The 15,218-nt window shown below is 31.2% G+C and overlaps 1 protein-coding gene across 1 annotated transcript; it reads right to left on the bottom strand.

The window, feature by feature from the left end:
- Positions 1-4,531: 4,531 nt before the first annotated feature.
- LOC125835915 (cellulose synthase A catalytic subunit 5 [UDP-forming]-like) lies at positions 4,532-11,919 on the bottom strand. The gene is made up of 14 exons (XM_049515021.1): positions 11,352-11,919; positions 10,219-10,411; positions 9,919-10,136; positions 9,709-9,811; positions 9,442-9,616; positions 8,668-8,934; positions 8,171-8,516; positions 7,912-8,049; positions 7,221-7,346; positions 6,899-7,111; positions 6,544-6,817; positions 6,234-6,427; positions 5,799-6,149; positions 4,532-5,376 (listed from the first exon to the last, which is right to left on the bottom strand). Exons 1-14 carry the CDS (start codon positions 11,439-11,441, stop codon positions 4,792-4,794), a joined length of 3,273 nt encoding a protein of 1,090 aa, XP_049370978.1. The 5' UTR covers positions 11,442-11,919; the 3' UTR covers positions 4,532-4,791.
- Positions 11,920-15,218: the final 3,299 nt, after the last annotated feature.

The raw sequence follows: 15,218 nt of genomic DNA, 5'->3' as shown, positions 1-15,218 counted from the left end.
ATTATTAATAAAAAAATTCACTACTATAATAAATTCGTAAAAATTCAATTCTTTACGAATTCCTTTTATATAATTGATATACTCTTAAATTTGTTAAATGACTTATAATTGTGATATTGCTTAAAGTAATATTATGATAAACATAATTTATTGCCTTCTATGTTTGTGATAGTGATAGGTACTATCAAATTTATAATAAACATAATTTAATGTCTTCTATGTTTATGATAAAGATAGGTGTTATCAGCTTATAAAATTTGGTATGACAATTTCTCATTTATCTTGTGCTAAGGTTGAAATTCTGCAAAAAAAAACAAAAACAAAAAAAAAAACAAAAACAAATAAGAGATATGAATTAATATAATGAATAAATTATTAAATTCTAAAAAAATATTATAGAAACAAACCTCTAGCAATTACTTTGAAGTAATTTTGGTGTTGCTTTTCTACTTCAAGGATCTTCAAAACATTAAAATCTTACCTTTTGAATTCGACAACATAAACCCGAAAAAGAAGATAGAAATTAGCACTTAAATTCAAGAATTTATTAACAAAAATTAAGCATAACTACAAAAAAGTTGAGAGAACAACTTGTAAACAATGATTTTATTTATCAGTAGCACGTATATATAACGTTTGAATTTGACAACATAAACACGAAAGAAATATAAAGATTAGCACTTGAATTAACAAAAAATAAGCACAATAATTATATATATATTTATTTATTTATTTATCTTTTTTTTTCTTTTTCTAGAACTCATCATTCTAATCAAAGTATAATATTATGATAAACAATTTAATGTATTCTGTGTTTTTGATAGTGATAGTATTATCAGTTTATAAATTTTGCTATGACAATTTCTCATTATCTTGTGCTACGCTTGAGAATTTGCAAAAAAAAAATATAAAAAAAAAAGAGATATGAATTAATATAATGAACAAATTTATCAAATATTATAGAAACAAACCTCTGGCAATACTTTGAAGTAATTTTGGTGTTGCTTTTCAACTTCAAGGATCTTCAAAACATTAAAATATCTCCTTTTGAATTCGACAACATAAACCCGACAAAGAATATAGAAATTAGCACATCATTCTAATCAAAGTATAATATTACGATAAACAATTTAATGTCTTCTGTGTTTTTGATAGTGATAGTTTTATCAGTTTATGTATTTTGCTATGACAATTTCTCATTTATCTTGTGCTAAGATTGAAAATCTGCAAAAATAAAAAAATAAAAAAATAAGAGATATGAATTAATATAATGAACAAATTTATCAATATTAAAAAAATATTATAGAAGCAAACCTCTGGCTATACTTTGAAGTAATTTTGGTGTTGCTTTTCAACTTCAAGGATCGTCAAAACATTAAAATATCACCTTTTGAATTCGACAACATAAGCCCGAAAAAGAATATAGAAATTAGCACTTGAATTCAAGAATTTATAAAAAAATAAAAAAGAGAAATACAAAAAAGTTGAGAGAACAACTTGTAAACAATAATTTTCTTCATCAGTAGTCTATATAAAGCGTTTGAATTTTGTAACCGTTTTCTATTAGTTGAAAAATATTTTTTTTCTAAAAAAAAGGAGGACAAAATCGTTATTTATTGAAATTTTAAAATTTTAATTTTTAAAATTTTAAACTGTGCATCCGTGTTTCAAGGGCAGTGGAGAAATGGGATAAGCTTAAAGGGAAAGTGCTAAACTGTCGTGTTTTATATTAATTTAATTCAAATTAAACAGATTGTTTTGTTAGTATATTTACTTAAATGAATAATTTTAATTTAAAAGTTTACAGATATTTAAAATTTTAAGCTAAGTTAAACAAAAAAAATTATTGTTATTATTATTATTATTATTATTAGTTCAAGTATTTTTATCAGTAAAGATAGAACATGTAGATTATAGGTTGTATTTTATTAAAATATAATTATTTAAAATGCAAATAAGGAAAAAGATCTGATATAAAACTTAAAACTTTAAATGATAGTTAAATAATAAATTTAAAAGAAACTTCCCTACAATGCGTTTTTTAAAAATAAATAATTTAAAAAATAATTTTAGTTTAAAAGTTTTTCAATTTGTTTAGAAGTAAGAGTGTAATAGGAAGTTTTAAAACTCCATATTTAGTGGGATAATAATTTATTTTTTCAAAACTGATTTCACGTTAATACAATATATATAATAGAGATGATTTAGGAACATTATTTTTAATTATGAAAGGAGAATTTTTAAAACTGATTTCACGTTAATTATAATAAATATTTTAAAAACTCACATTCTGTTGCTATTAAAAAGGAGTAAAACGTGATTTACTATTCAAATTTATTTAAAATTCAAATTTTGTAAAAACTGATGATCTCCACATACGTTTTTTCCTCTAAATTCGGTTACTTTTAAGAAAAAACAGTTTCTTACTTTCAATTTTTAAATTAAAAATAGAGATTAATTGTGGCGCTGACACGTAAGCGCTATCACCTCTCCTATATATATATATATATATATATTATTATTATTATATATTATTTATTATTATCTACATTTGTTTGGCTAAAACAACTGTAACGTTTTTCTTTTTTTAAAAAAAATCTAATAATTTCAATTGGCTAAAAAAACTGTAACTTTTCTTTTAAAAAAGCAACTTTTTTTCTTTTATTAAATTATTATTGAATTAATTCTATTTAATTAGTTGATTATTTAAAAGTTAAAATTAGAGATTAATGTGGTGCTAACACGTAGGCGCTATCACCTTTCCTATTATATATATATAGAAGACTAGTAAAATTATCCGCACTTCGTGCGGGAATTCAATATCATGGAATTTATAAAATAATATTTAAAATCTACCGGTCATTATTGAAACACTATATTATCTTACATACAAGATTACGTAGTAACAAACACTAATAATGTAAAGGAAAATGAAAATTATTACATCTTATCATTTATCCTTAATAACATAAGCATAAATTAATAACTGTAAAAATACATATCAGGATTTGTAACATAAGCAATGGTGTCAGTGAGCCACTCAAAAGGAGCAAAGTACACTAATATTTAATTGTGAAGAAGAAGAGGTTCGGAATTTTCGTTGTTTTAAAATGAGAGGAAATCCCTCTATTTATAGACAACAAAGTGTAGTGTGAACAAATGTTTATTGTGTCTTATCGGAAATGTTACAACTATTTGGAAAAGTTGTAACTCTTCGGAAAGGTCACAACCTTTCATAAAAGTCACAAATTTTCATAAAAGTCACAACTCTTCATTCAAGTCGCTACTTTTCAGTTTTCATAAAAGTCATAACTTTTAATAAAAGTCACTATTTTTCATAAAAGTCGCAACTCTTTATTAAAGTCGCAATTGTTCATTAAAGTCACAACTTTTCATAAAAGTCACAACTATCACGAAAGAGGAAGGCTAATTTTGTAAATAAATAGATTAAAAGGAAATTCTAATTTGTGATGGCGCCACGTAGGCGGTCCTAGGGTTTTTCTTTATATATATACATATGATTTTCTTAATAGTTTGTTGCCGATCTCTTACTAATTATTATGCATATATTCTTGAAGTTTTATTATTGATGTAATTGTAATTATAATTATAATTCACTTCAATCTGAATCAACCATGTTTTAATAATAGTAAGATTATCTTCAATTTTTTGATGTGTTTTATTAAACATTTCAAACTCAAACTAATTAGATATATCTGAAGTTATTTATGAGAAATGTTATATTCCAGATTGTATATAATTATAAAGTTAGTGTATATAAATTAAATTAATTTATAAAAATTTAAAATCAAAACCAAATCAAACCCAAGAAAGTGTTGGTTTATAAAATTTATATTGGGTAAAAGGAAATTATGTTTAAGTGGTACATAAAAAATATATTTAGAGGGTTAAAATAAAATAAGGTTGAGTTGAAGTATCCAAACAAAATTTAGAAAGGAGTTTAAAGGGGTTGTTTATGTGTTTGGCCTTTTTTCTTCTTCTTCTTACTTCGGTTAATTAATCATCTTCTCACAAAAATAATGTATTTATATTTACAACAACAACATATCCACTGAAATTCACAAGTCAAAAGTAGGAAAGGTGGAATGTACGTGAAGACCTCACCACTATCTTATGAGATAGAGAAGTATACCCAGTGAATTTCCACAAGGTTCGAAAAAGGTGGAATGTACGCACAAACCTTACCACCACCCAAGGAGGTAGAGAGGCTACTTCTGAAAGACTACGGTAGTACATCTAAAAGAACACAAACAACTCATTGCCTAAAATAAAACATCCCTTGTTGCACACAAGAACATCACCTAAACAATTAATGACTTGTAAAATACACAAAAACTGCAAAATTTGGATAATCAAAGACAAAAATTGGTTGGTTCTAAGGTCCAGATAAACCAGGACATACAACTTTTTAACTAAAGAATATACAAATTTAATGGCCCTTTCATAGAGGGTTAATAACTTTAATGATTTAGTATTCACTGACAAATAGATGGAACTCCCAAAAAATAAATGGAACAAATTGTATGCAAATATTATGAATATATGTCAGCTCTCTCTGTTTCATATCTACATTGATGACTCTCTTCACCTATACTCCCTACCTACCTACCTACCTTTTTATTCTACCAACAGCCTTCTATATAGTATTATCTCTTCCTGCAAAAACCCTCTCACAGTACTACACATCGATGACTCGTCCGCGAAAGGAAATCCCAACAATGTCTTGCTGGAAATATTCTTGATTCAATCAAGTCTTTGGAGTGTTTAGACTCAATCGTCACAATCCAATCCGCAGACTTCTAGGAGAGGACCATCTTTTGAGACAAACGGATTGACTCGTACCCACAATAATGTCAAGACTGAAGCAAGAAGAATAGACCATACGATGACTATGGTTGGGGTTCGTTCTTGCCTTCCCATCAATCCTTTTAGGAATGGGTAGAGATGAATAATAACCCACAAGGCAAAGAATAGCCTACCAAATAAGGGTCCCCAAGAGTCATAACCATTGTTTATTGCATCCGAGATACCAACCACAACTCCAACTATGTTCATTATTAGCAAAGTCGTTGGTGGGATCAATAATGATGTCCACTTGAACATATAGAGCTCCGAAAATTCTCCATCGTCACCTGCTTTGGTGGTGACAGTGAATCTTGTTTCCACACCAGCTAAAACCTTGAACAATCCTTGAAAGAGAGCAAAAAAGTGTGCAGAAGCACCTCCAATAACCCAAAACTGCTCATTTCTCCACCAATCATCTATAACAACACCACCCCACTGCATCTCAAGGATACCGGTGGCAGCAATAGAGATGAAGAGCGCGATGAATATAATGCTGGCATAATTACTGATCTGTAAATGTTTAAACATACACAATTAGAGGACAACCTCAATTAACTTTTAGAAAATTGGAAGTGAAGGATCAGACTAAATGGGAAAGAAGTAACAATTCTCAGTAGTTAGAAGTATCAATATTGGCAAGCTATTATATACATATTGTTAAGCTAATGAAAGTCATTAACTATGAGTCTCATGTTTCTTTCTTGCTGAGGATTTCAGAGAGGTTCTGGCATGATGTTTCTCAATATAGATCCAGTTATTCCGCTGGGACGGATATATAAATAGTTTAAGTTAAAGACCCAAGCTTATATGAAGACTGACATGACTCTAAGTAAACACTTCATCTGCTGAACACTTGAATGATATAAATTGTTGATTTTTTCACAACATTTTTTTTAGATATAACCAGGTCAATAGCGGAATCAGAAATTTACCTCAGGAACAATGAATTTTCCAGTGATAAGGCAGATAGCCGGCAAGGAACAGTAGACAATCAAGGGAATGGCCGTCAAAGGATACACAACAGAGTTTATGTAAGAGAGCCGCTCCAGCCACTTCAATCCACCACCATAGCCATACCAGATAGGGCAATGCTTGCTCAACAAAATTTCAACTGACCCCAGCGCCCATCTTAGAACCTGATGGAGACGGTCTGAAAGATTTATAGGGGCTGAACCCTTGAAAGCAGGCAGCTGAGGCATACAATACACGGACCTCCATCCATGGCAATGCATCTTGAATCCAGTCAAGATATCTTCTGTGACAGAGCCATAAATCCAGCCAACCTGGTTGAAGATTAAAAATTTCACGACTCAGCAAACCAAATTTACTACATTCTTCCATAACAAAAAGTAATCAATGGGTCTTACCTCCTTCCCCCATTCTGTTTTATCTTCGTAACCACAGCAAATAACATGAACGGCTTCCTGCAAAAGTGATGAGACACTGGCTTCCTTTGGAACACCACCATTTTCTAGAAGTGTTGAGGCAACAAAAACAGAAGACTGCCCAAATCTTTTCTCTAGTTTCACTTGGGAAGTCGAGCGTGAATCCACATTAGCTTCTGTAATGCAGCATAAGTTAGACTTTTCACCTCTATTGATCAAATTAGTAACTTCATTGTACATTTTCTGTAACAAACGACTAGAACAATTATTATTTAAAGCATAAAGATCTAACCTTCAACTCCTTCTTCAATGGTTTCAAGAGCATGTATTTGACTTGATGCCTCCCAGTGCTTTGGCTTCTTCCCTTTCTTTGTTTTCCCTTTCTTGTTTGTTTTCGATCTGAAACAGCAACAGCAAGAGCACAATTTTGGCAAGCAGTTGCAGGTCTTGCTAGGTCGCTTCCTCTTGGCAGGAGCATCATATCCATAAAGTGCATGCCTTCTGAAAACACACCCCGTACCAACATATATTGGTCCTTGTATACCATCCAAACCTTTCATGTTAATCTGGAAACAACCTCATGAATCAGTTTCTTCCCAGATGGATTATGGATTGAACTCAAGTTAATGAAATAAGGCTATACATACATCAAAGAACACAACATTTCTGTTTGAGTATCTGTCATGACGATCAATCCCATCAAACCTTTGTGGAAACTGCACATAGCAGATTTTCTTTCCTGAAATGGGGTCCATCAAGAAACACATGGCTTCCCTTAATGCCTTGCTATTGTTGATGTAGTGATCACAATCAACATTTAACAAGAAAGGAGCATTTGATATGACAGCTGAAACCCTCATCTGCATACAGAAAGAAAGACAACATTGACAAAATCAGAACTCCATGTTCATGCATAAGAATTTTCTTCTTGTTCCAATATTTTAACTAACATAAGGTCAGTCGAATTACCAAAGCATTCATGGCGCCTGCTTTTTTATGGTGATCAAACCCAGGCCTCTTTTCACGGGAAACATAAACCAAGCGAGGTAAATCATCTCCTTCAATATCGTGGACACCATCATGACCCATTAATACCTGTAGAAGAGTTAATCAGAAAAACTGAGGTATAAAAAGAGAGATAGCACCTAATACCTTTGACACTCATTTAAAGCATTCCACTGAATTTATGATGACCAGAAGTCAAAAGATTTATCTTTTTTTGTTTATGTTACACATTCTTATGAAGTTGAAAACAATGAAAGATCCAGATAGTTCTGTTGCGCAAGGTCCAAAAAGTAGTCCTGGATGAACTGGACAGTGCAGCTCAGAAGCTGTCTATGCCCCTGGGCTTCATCCAGAGTATCCTAGCTGACTAAAGAGTTTGACGGTCAATGGCCAAGACAGATAAATCTTCCAAAAGAACTTTTCAACACACTGAGAGCAGAAACCATGCTGTTGGTGGAGATTACGGGGAAAATAGAGAAGAGATGGTTAACAACTGGGGAAACCTGGAAAGAGAAGATATCCAGGATACGATTGGCAATCAAATTAGATGGGTAATGCATAACTTGCCAGCAGAATATATGAAGGACTATGATACAAATTTTGAAGGTAACAGAATCTCGTTTGAGGTGAATTCATCACAATAAATTGTTCTTACCTGGATCATACCAGGATGGTCTCGGACATTGTTCCCGGGCCATACTGTGCCATCCTGCATTGTCCAACCGTCCTCAGGAACCTTTTGAGCAGTTGCCACAAGACTATTTATACTGACTTTAAACTCTTCATATTCTCTCTGAGGCCATAAGCACAAGAAAATATTCAGATCAACAGCCCTAGAAGGTACAAATCTAAGTGCCCTGAAAGGTTCTGATGCATGTCAAAACAAAACAGAGAGATAAATCTATGCTACAAACCTTCATGGCACGCCGTTCCCTTACAAATGCAGGATGAACTTTATTTTTCAGATAGTCCATCTTTAGTGAAAAATACCATTCTGGAGCACGAGGTTCAATATTATACTTCTTGCAGAAAGGAACCCATTTTCTTGCAAAGTTAGATGTCTCAGAAAGGGCTTCAAAAGTAAGCATTGCTGCACCATCATCTGACACATAGCATGTAACTTTGTCCACTGGATAATCCACAGCAAGAATGGATAGAACAGTGTTTGCAGTGATTAATGGTGGCTCTTTCAAGGGATCGACTGTGCTGACAAAAATGTCAATAGGAGCTAACTCTGAAGGCTTTCCTTCTTTTTCATACCTGAAATGATAAAGCTTGTGAATACACGACAACAATTCTTTCTCTGAAACCAATGAACCCATTAAGGGTATCCAAAAGTCCAAGATAAATCAATCCAAAAATCTTCTCAATTTCAAGTCGACCACAAAACATTTTAACAGCAGAACCCTACCTGAGTGAAAGCCGATCAAGGTATGTTTCTCTAACTATAGGGCACCACTTTGGGAACTGATCAAGAATCCATGAAGCAGCAAACCATATCTCACAAACAACTGATGTCAACCACAGGCCAATTGCATCATTTACCGGATGAAGAATTCTATAATGGAAGAAGAGGCCAAGAATTGTGAGACGGAGTATGATTAGAATTCTGTACGGGTTAATCTTGCTTGAAGATATGGGCAACTTTCTTGATAGTGGCTGCCTTCCTTCATCCATCCTGAGAGTATGATCATTTATAAAGAAACTTGCTTAAAAAATTCACAAATACATTAGTGAATCAGAACCACAGAGAGCAAAAACAAGTCTTTTTTTCTCTCAGGTTATGCCTAAAGAATCTCTGTACAAGTACTTTCAAGTTTGTAGTAAGCTGAATAAGACTAGCGACAACCTCACACATAAGAAACCCCACAAAAACAACTTCATTAACAGAAACTGGGGAATGAAAGAGCTTAAATTCATGATTATGATATACAAATCTTAATTGTTGGCATCAAATAATTTTTTCATCAGCAATCATTAGCATTCAATCTTTGCCCAAAAAAAAACATTTAAGTTAATCCTTGAGTGCATCTAGTATGCCTTCCATTCAGAACTAGAGCTGTTGAAACAGTATTTATATTTCAAGAAGATTAATAGTACTTTTAACCAGCATATATTTTTAAAAATTTGCACAGGTTTAGCAATTGAGCCACTAACAAAATAGGACGCAAAAATATTTACATACATAGGCAAATAAGGATAATCCCCATGAAAGCTCCCACCACCATCTCCTTGATGCTTGACCACCGGGAGATTCTCATTCTGCTTTTTCTTCCAGTCTTCCATTCTGTCCTTCCAAGAAACACTTCCATAGCCATATAGCGCAATGTCTTTCTCTGGAACCATTGGCCTCGGAAGCACTACATCATCAAAAAAAAAGCATCGCATCACTCTCAGGTAATCAGATACAACAATCTAGAGAAAATACAATAAGAATGGGTTAATAACTTACAGGATACCGATGACTCAGTATGACGATTTAGATAAACCCCATTTCCAAAGCCATTCGATGGAGGCACTATGAGAGCATGCTGATTGGAAGAAATCTGAGAATCCTGGATTAGGAAGTTGCAAGCATTAGACTTGTACATCTTCCAGATTATGTGAATGATTGCTTTTCTTCTTTCGTTATTCAAATTAAAGGGCTTACAAGAATATTTACCTCTTCACCATAGGTCAAAAGAGGTATTTCCATACCATCAGTTGATGAACCTTGTCTCGAGGACGAGCCATTTTCATATGAACCAGCATGACCACTTCCGCCATAAACAAAGGAAACTGGACCAGAACCTTGGCGTAAAATCCCAACGCCATAATCAAACTCGTGCTCTATGTCATCAGTATCATCTTCTTCCTCATCACCCTCAACACGCGGACTACCTGAAATCAAAACCCATACATCAATGTCCATGATCAATGCACTTGAGGTTTCTAGTTTTGCACTGAGAGCAAGTTTCCATACCTTTAATCCGCTTGTATCTAGTTTTGCACTGAGGGCAAGCTTGGTTTCCTTCTCTTCTTTCATACTCATAGCAAAGTCTACAAACAGGGAAAGCACATTCATTGCAGGCAACAAACAGCTCTCCATCAGTAATCTCAAGTTCATCCCCACAAATCTGGCACATTCGTGCACTGAGCGCATGCACAGACTCTACCTGGACAACAGAAACGTCATCAAGAACAAAAGTTCCACTGCAGTCAGCATCAAATTACCAAAAACAAAGTATAATCCTCATAGATTATACAATACAATATATTCCAGAAGGAAAAATGTAAAACTTAGGTTGATTTTATTCACAAAAAAATTCAAGATCAATTGATACAGAAGTAAAATGGACAAAATCAAGGGCGGAGATTCCTCATCAAAAGTTAGAAAAGGCTCAACATTTTTGGGGCTGCATTCCAATTTATCCTCAAGTAAAAACAACAACAACAACAAGTGGGGTTTAGAGATGGTAGTGTGTATGCAGACCTTACCCCAACCTTGGGAGGTAGAGAGGTTTGTTTTCCGATAGACCCTCAGCTCACAAATTATCCTCAAGTAAAAAGTTAAAATCATAAGGACAAGAAATTTTAAGGTCAATTAGAAAAACAAAGAATGAACTATTGTGATTCCTCCATAATAATTTCATAGTTAAAGAGTATTTGCATACACCAAATTAGCCAACAAAAAGCTGACAAATTACAAGACGAAGTAGCTAAAACCCTACAATAATATATTAAAAGAGTCATTTTCAATAAATAGTCCAAAAAATACTCAGAACTTTTAAAAAGTCAAAAAATATCAAGGAAAATTAACAATCACAAAATACAGCTGAAACAAAACCTCCAATCACAGAAAGAAATGAAGAAAAAGGGGAAAAAAGAAAGTAGAAAGGCAAAATACATTCTCAGAAACAAATCTCCTGCAACTCAAAAAAAATGAACCAATAATCAAGATACAGAAACTAAGGAAAAAGCATAATTTTTTTTCTAGAAACCCCAATCAAATGGAGGATTTATCCATAAACCAAAACAAGCCACCACAAAGACCAAAATGGGTAATCTTCAGAACTCACAATATAATCAAAATGAAGGACTTTTATAGAGATTTACCCTTCCAAATTCATCAGCTTTGATAAGCACAAACTCATTTCTAATGTGAGAACCAGCAATAAGCCTTCCACTAGTGTCCATCGTCGCCATTTTCCACAATCACTCACAATCCAAATCCCAGATTAAAAAAAAAAAATCTTGAAATTCCTCAATAACCCCACTCAAAGACTCAACCTTTCAGTGCCCAAAATCAATAAAGGTGCCACCTTTATGCACTAAAAACCAAATCTTGGAAAACTATGTAACCCCCCATCAGAAAATACCCAAACCAAAAAACCCCAACATTGATAAACTCAACATTACATAAAAAAAAATTGGGAAGCCCCACAAGGATAAATACAATATTACAATATTGTTACACACAATAAAGTAGGAAACCCCAAAAAAAGATGATGCTGGCAATGCTTGTTGTATCAAAATTTCTTCTTTACAAGCTAAGTCTCGACTGTAATCTGGCTGAAAGTGGGAAAAGAAAGAAAAAAAGAGTGAAAACACTCTTATCACAATGACACAAGTTTAGAAAAAAATATTGAAATGTGTACACACAACAAAAACAAGAAAGAATCAAACCAAACCAAACCAAAACAAAACAGCCCAAGTGAGAGAATGTGAAGGTAGGCAATCTAGAAAGCCTTTTTCAACCCCCACACCCTGTTAATTTTGATCTAAGATTTGAGATAAAAAAAACACCAACTTTGATTGATGGGATGGATATCTATCTATCTATATATATTTGTGATTTTCTTCTTGTAAGCAAAATATATAAGCAATTACTCACTCTTTTGTAAAGAAAGAGTGAGATAGATGTGTAGGGCCCAAAGAGTTGGTAGTATATGGAGTAATTAAAGAAGGAAGAGAAATTGGGAGATTTTCAGAAAAGAAAAACAAATCAATAGTGATGATGTGTTTGACAAAACAAAAAGAAAAAACAGCTAAGAGAGAAAGAAAAAAAGTTTGGTAGTCTTTTTTTTCCTTTTATCTTCTTGCTCACTAAGGGGTCGTTTGGTAGAATGTATTAGGAAAAATAACGCATGCATTAGCACTGTGTATTACTAGTACCTTGTTTGGTACTCTTTTCCAACCTATGTATAACTAATGCTTGCATTAGTTATACACTCTATTGTGTATTAAAGTGTGTATTGCTAATACCATGAATTTCTAGGTATTAGCAATACAATGGTTTTAATGCATGCATTAGATTAACTAATGACAAAACTACCCTCTATTATTAATAATAATAATAATAATAATAATAATTATAATTATAATTAATTATTATAATAATTATTATATTATTATTATTATTATTATTATAATTATTATTATTATTATTATTATTATTTTTGTAAAAGAATGTGGGGGTATTTTTGTAAACAAATATTTTTTTAATAGTCTTTATACAAGGCTTGCTATTTCCAATACATCAAACCAAACAATGTATAAGAAATAATGCAAGCATAACTAATGCAAGCATTACTAATGCTTGCATTACTAATACATCATATTCAGCATTATTCTTATACACTCTACCAAACGACCCCTAAACACTTTGGAGTTCTATTGTGTGTCTGTATTATATATAATAACAACAATAATATCTACGTGGTGTAGTGAGTAAGTGAATAAAATTGTTCCTTCTTTAAGAAGTCTTAATTTTGAATATGATTTTTTTAAGTAAAGAGAATTTTCGCTCAAATAATAATATCACCAAACGACATGGTGCAGTGAGTGAATAAAATCAATCTTTCTTTAAGAAGTTTTAATTTTGAATATGAATTTTTTTAAGTAAGGAGAATTAGGCTCGAATAAATTTTATATGACCCGAATTTAATCCTTATTAGTCAGACTCCAATACAAATAAAAACTAGAAAACAATTAAGAAAGGACTAATCTATGTAGTTCAATTGGCTGTTCTTTTGGGAATTCTTTTAAAAGGGTGTCACAATTTTAATGTGTATTGTAGGAATATATGTTATACTTTTGTGTATATATTGTAATAACATTTGTGTTTGTACATTTGAGAAAATAAAAATATAATTGGTAATAAATTTAAAAAAAACGTGCAATTGGAGATCCTACTTACTAGGTTTAAGGATAAAAAGCTATTTTTTAAAAATTATTTATTCCATGTTTGTTATTTATATTAAGACTCTGAGTAACAAGAATTCAAGCTACATAAAGCTTTAAAAAATTGCTTATTGAAAAAGAAAAAAAAAAGCTTTTTTTTTAATTATTATTATTGTCTGAAGAGAGAGAGGTTATTTTACTATAATAATATGGAATGTTACAATGCAGTGAATGTATTTAATTTGCAATATAAGTATTATTTTTTTATACCATAGTACTTGTAACAGTGAATGTATGTAATAATATTATTATTTTTGTACTATAGTACTTGACTAGTACGAGTACAACGAGATATAAAAGCACAGTTCACTGGCTTTTTACTTGTTAATATTATATATTGTTAATATTATATATTGCTTTACGGAAAATCAGGTTGACTTGAATTGAAGTTTTATTTCAATATATATATTAAATTTTTAAGAAGTAAGTATGAAACTTATATGATTTTGTGAAAACTATGCAATTTTTCTAATTTTTATATAATTTTATCAAATAAGTAAATTATCATTCATAAATTGTAATCAATATAACATACTCCCTCCGTCCCATATTATATGGCACTTTTTGGATTTCGATATTCAAACAAGTCAATCTTTGACCATAAATTTTTCATAAATATTTTAAACATTTTGAATTATTATTTTTTGTGACTTATAGTACTTTTTACGTAGTTTATCAATATATAAATTTCATTTCAAAAAAATTGAAGATTTCATGTGCAAATTCTCGATCAAACTTAAATTGTTTGACTCTCGAAAACGAAAAGTGTCACATAAATTGAGACAAAGGGAGTAATATTTTAATCGTATTAATAAATTATATATCTTCATATTCTTTAATCATATAAATAAATATTTGTGATTATATATTATTAATAAATCAATACAAAGATTTATTGGTCTAACAATAACATTAATAAGCTATTCTTAAATATAATTCTTGCACATGATATGATCAATCAATTCAAGTAGAATATAGTTCTTTTTTCTTCTTCTTTTTTCCAAAAGCTAAAATAATGAATCGTTATTTACAAAAATATAACTCATATGTCAAGTTATACATCTAAAAAAACATGAAATTAAATATGTCACTGAGACCAAAAAAAACTTAAAATTAATTCTTTCATATATATAGCACCTATATCTTATTTTGCTAACTTTTCTTTCATTTGAGGTAATATTTTAAGTCCTCGTTATTCGATTATTGTCATAAAAAAAAGTCCAACGACCCGTGTTCACAGGTCCAATAGTCTTGTCTTGACAGGACAGGAAAAAATAAATAAAAACAAGTACATAAATTAAGATTTTTTAAATAAAATAAAGGGTAAAATAAAAAATACAAAAAAAGATAAAAATAAAAATATGAGAAGTGTATGGGTGAAATCGATGTTGTTCAGGTGGATTAATAATGCATTGACACGTAATCAAAACACTTCGGTTAAGAAGCATTGAACAATATTTCTAAAACTTGGCCGGTGAATGCAACACGGTTTAGTAATTTTTTTTGAGATAAGCACTACCAAGACGAATGGCATATTTGACCCATCTAGCTCTAGAGGCACACAAACAAACAATATAATTGTATAGTTCATGACCTAATGGAAGAGGTTGCCTTAGGCTCACAACTTAAAAACTCTTTGTTTTTCGGCTTTTTAGATATTTTGAGTACACTGAGATTTAATATAATATTGCTCAATCGCTCTACTATTTTTATATTTATTTATTTTTCTTTATAATAATT

The sequence above is a fragment of the Solanum verrucosum genome, unplaced genomic scaffold (genome assembly GCF_900185275.1).
Source record: "Solanum verrucosum unplaced genomic scaffold, falcon-dt-bn FXZP01000128.1, whole genome shotgun sequence".
NCBI classification, from domain to species: domain Eukaryota; kingdom Viridiplantae; phylum Streptophyta; class Magnoliopsida; order Solanales; family Solanaceae; genus Solanum; species Solanum verrucosum.
The sequence above is the reverse complement of the archived record's forward strand: the minus strand, read 5'-3'. Positions and strand labels throughout refer to the sequence as shown.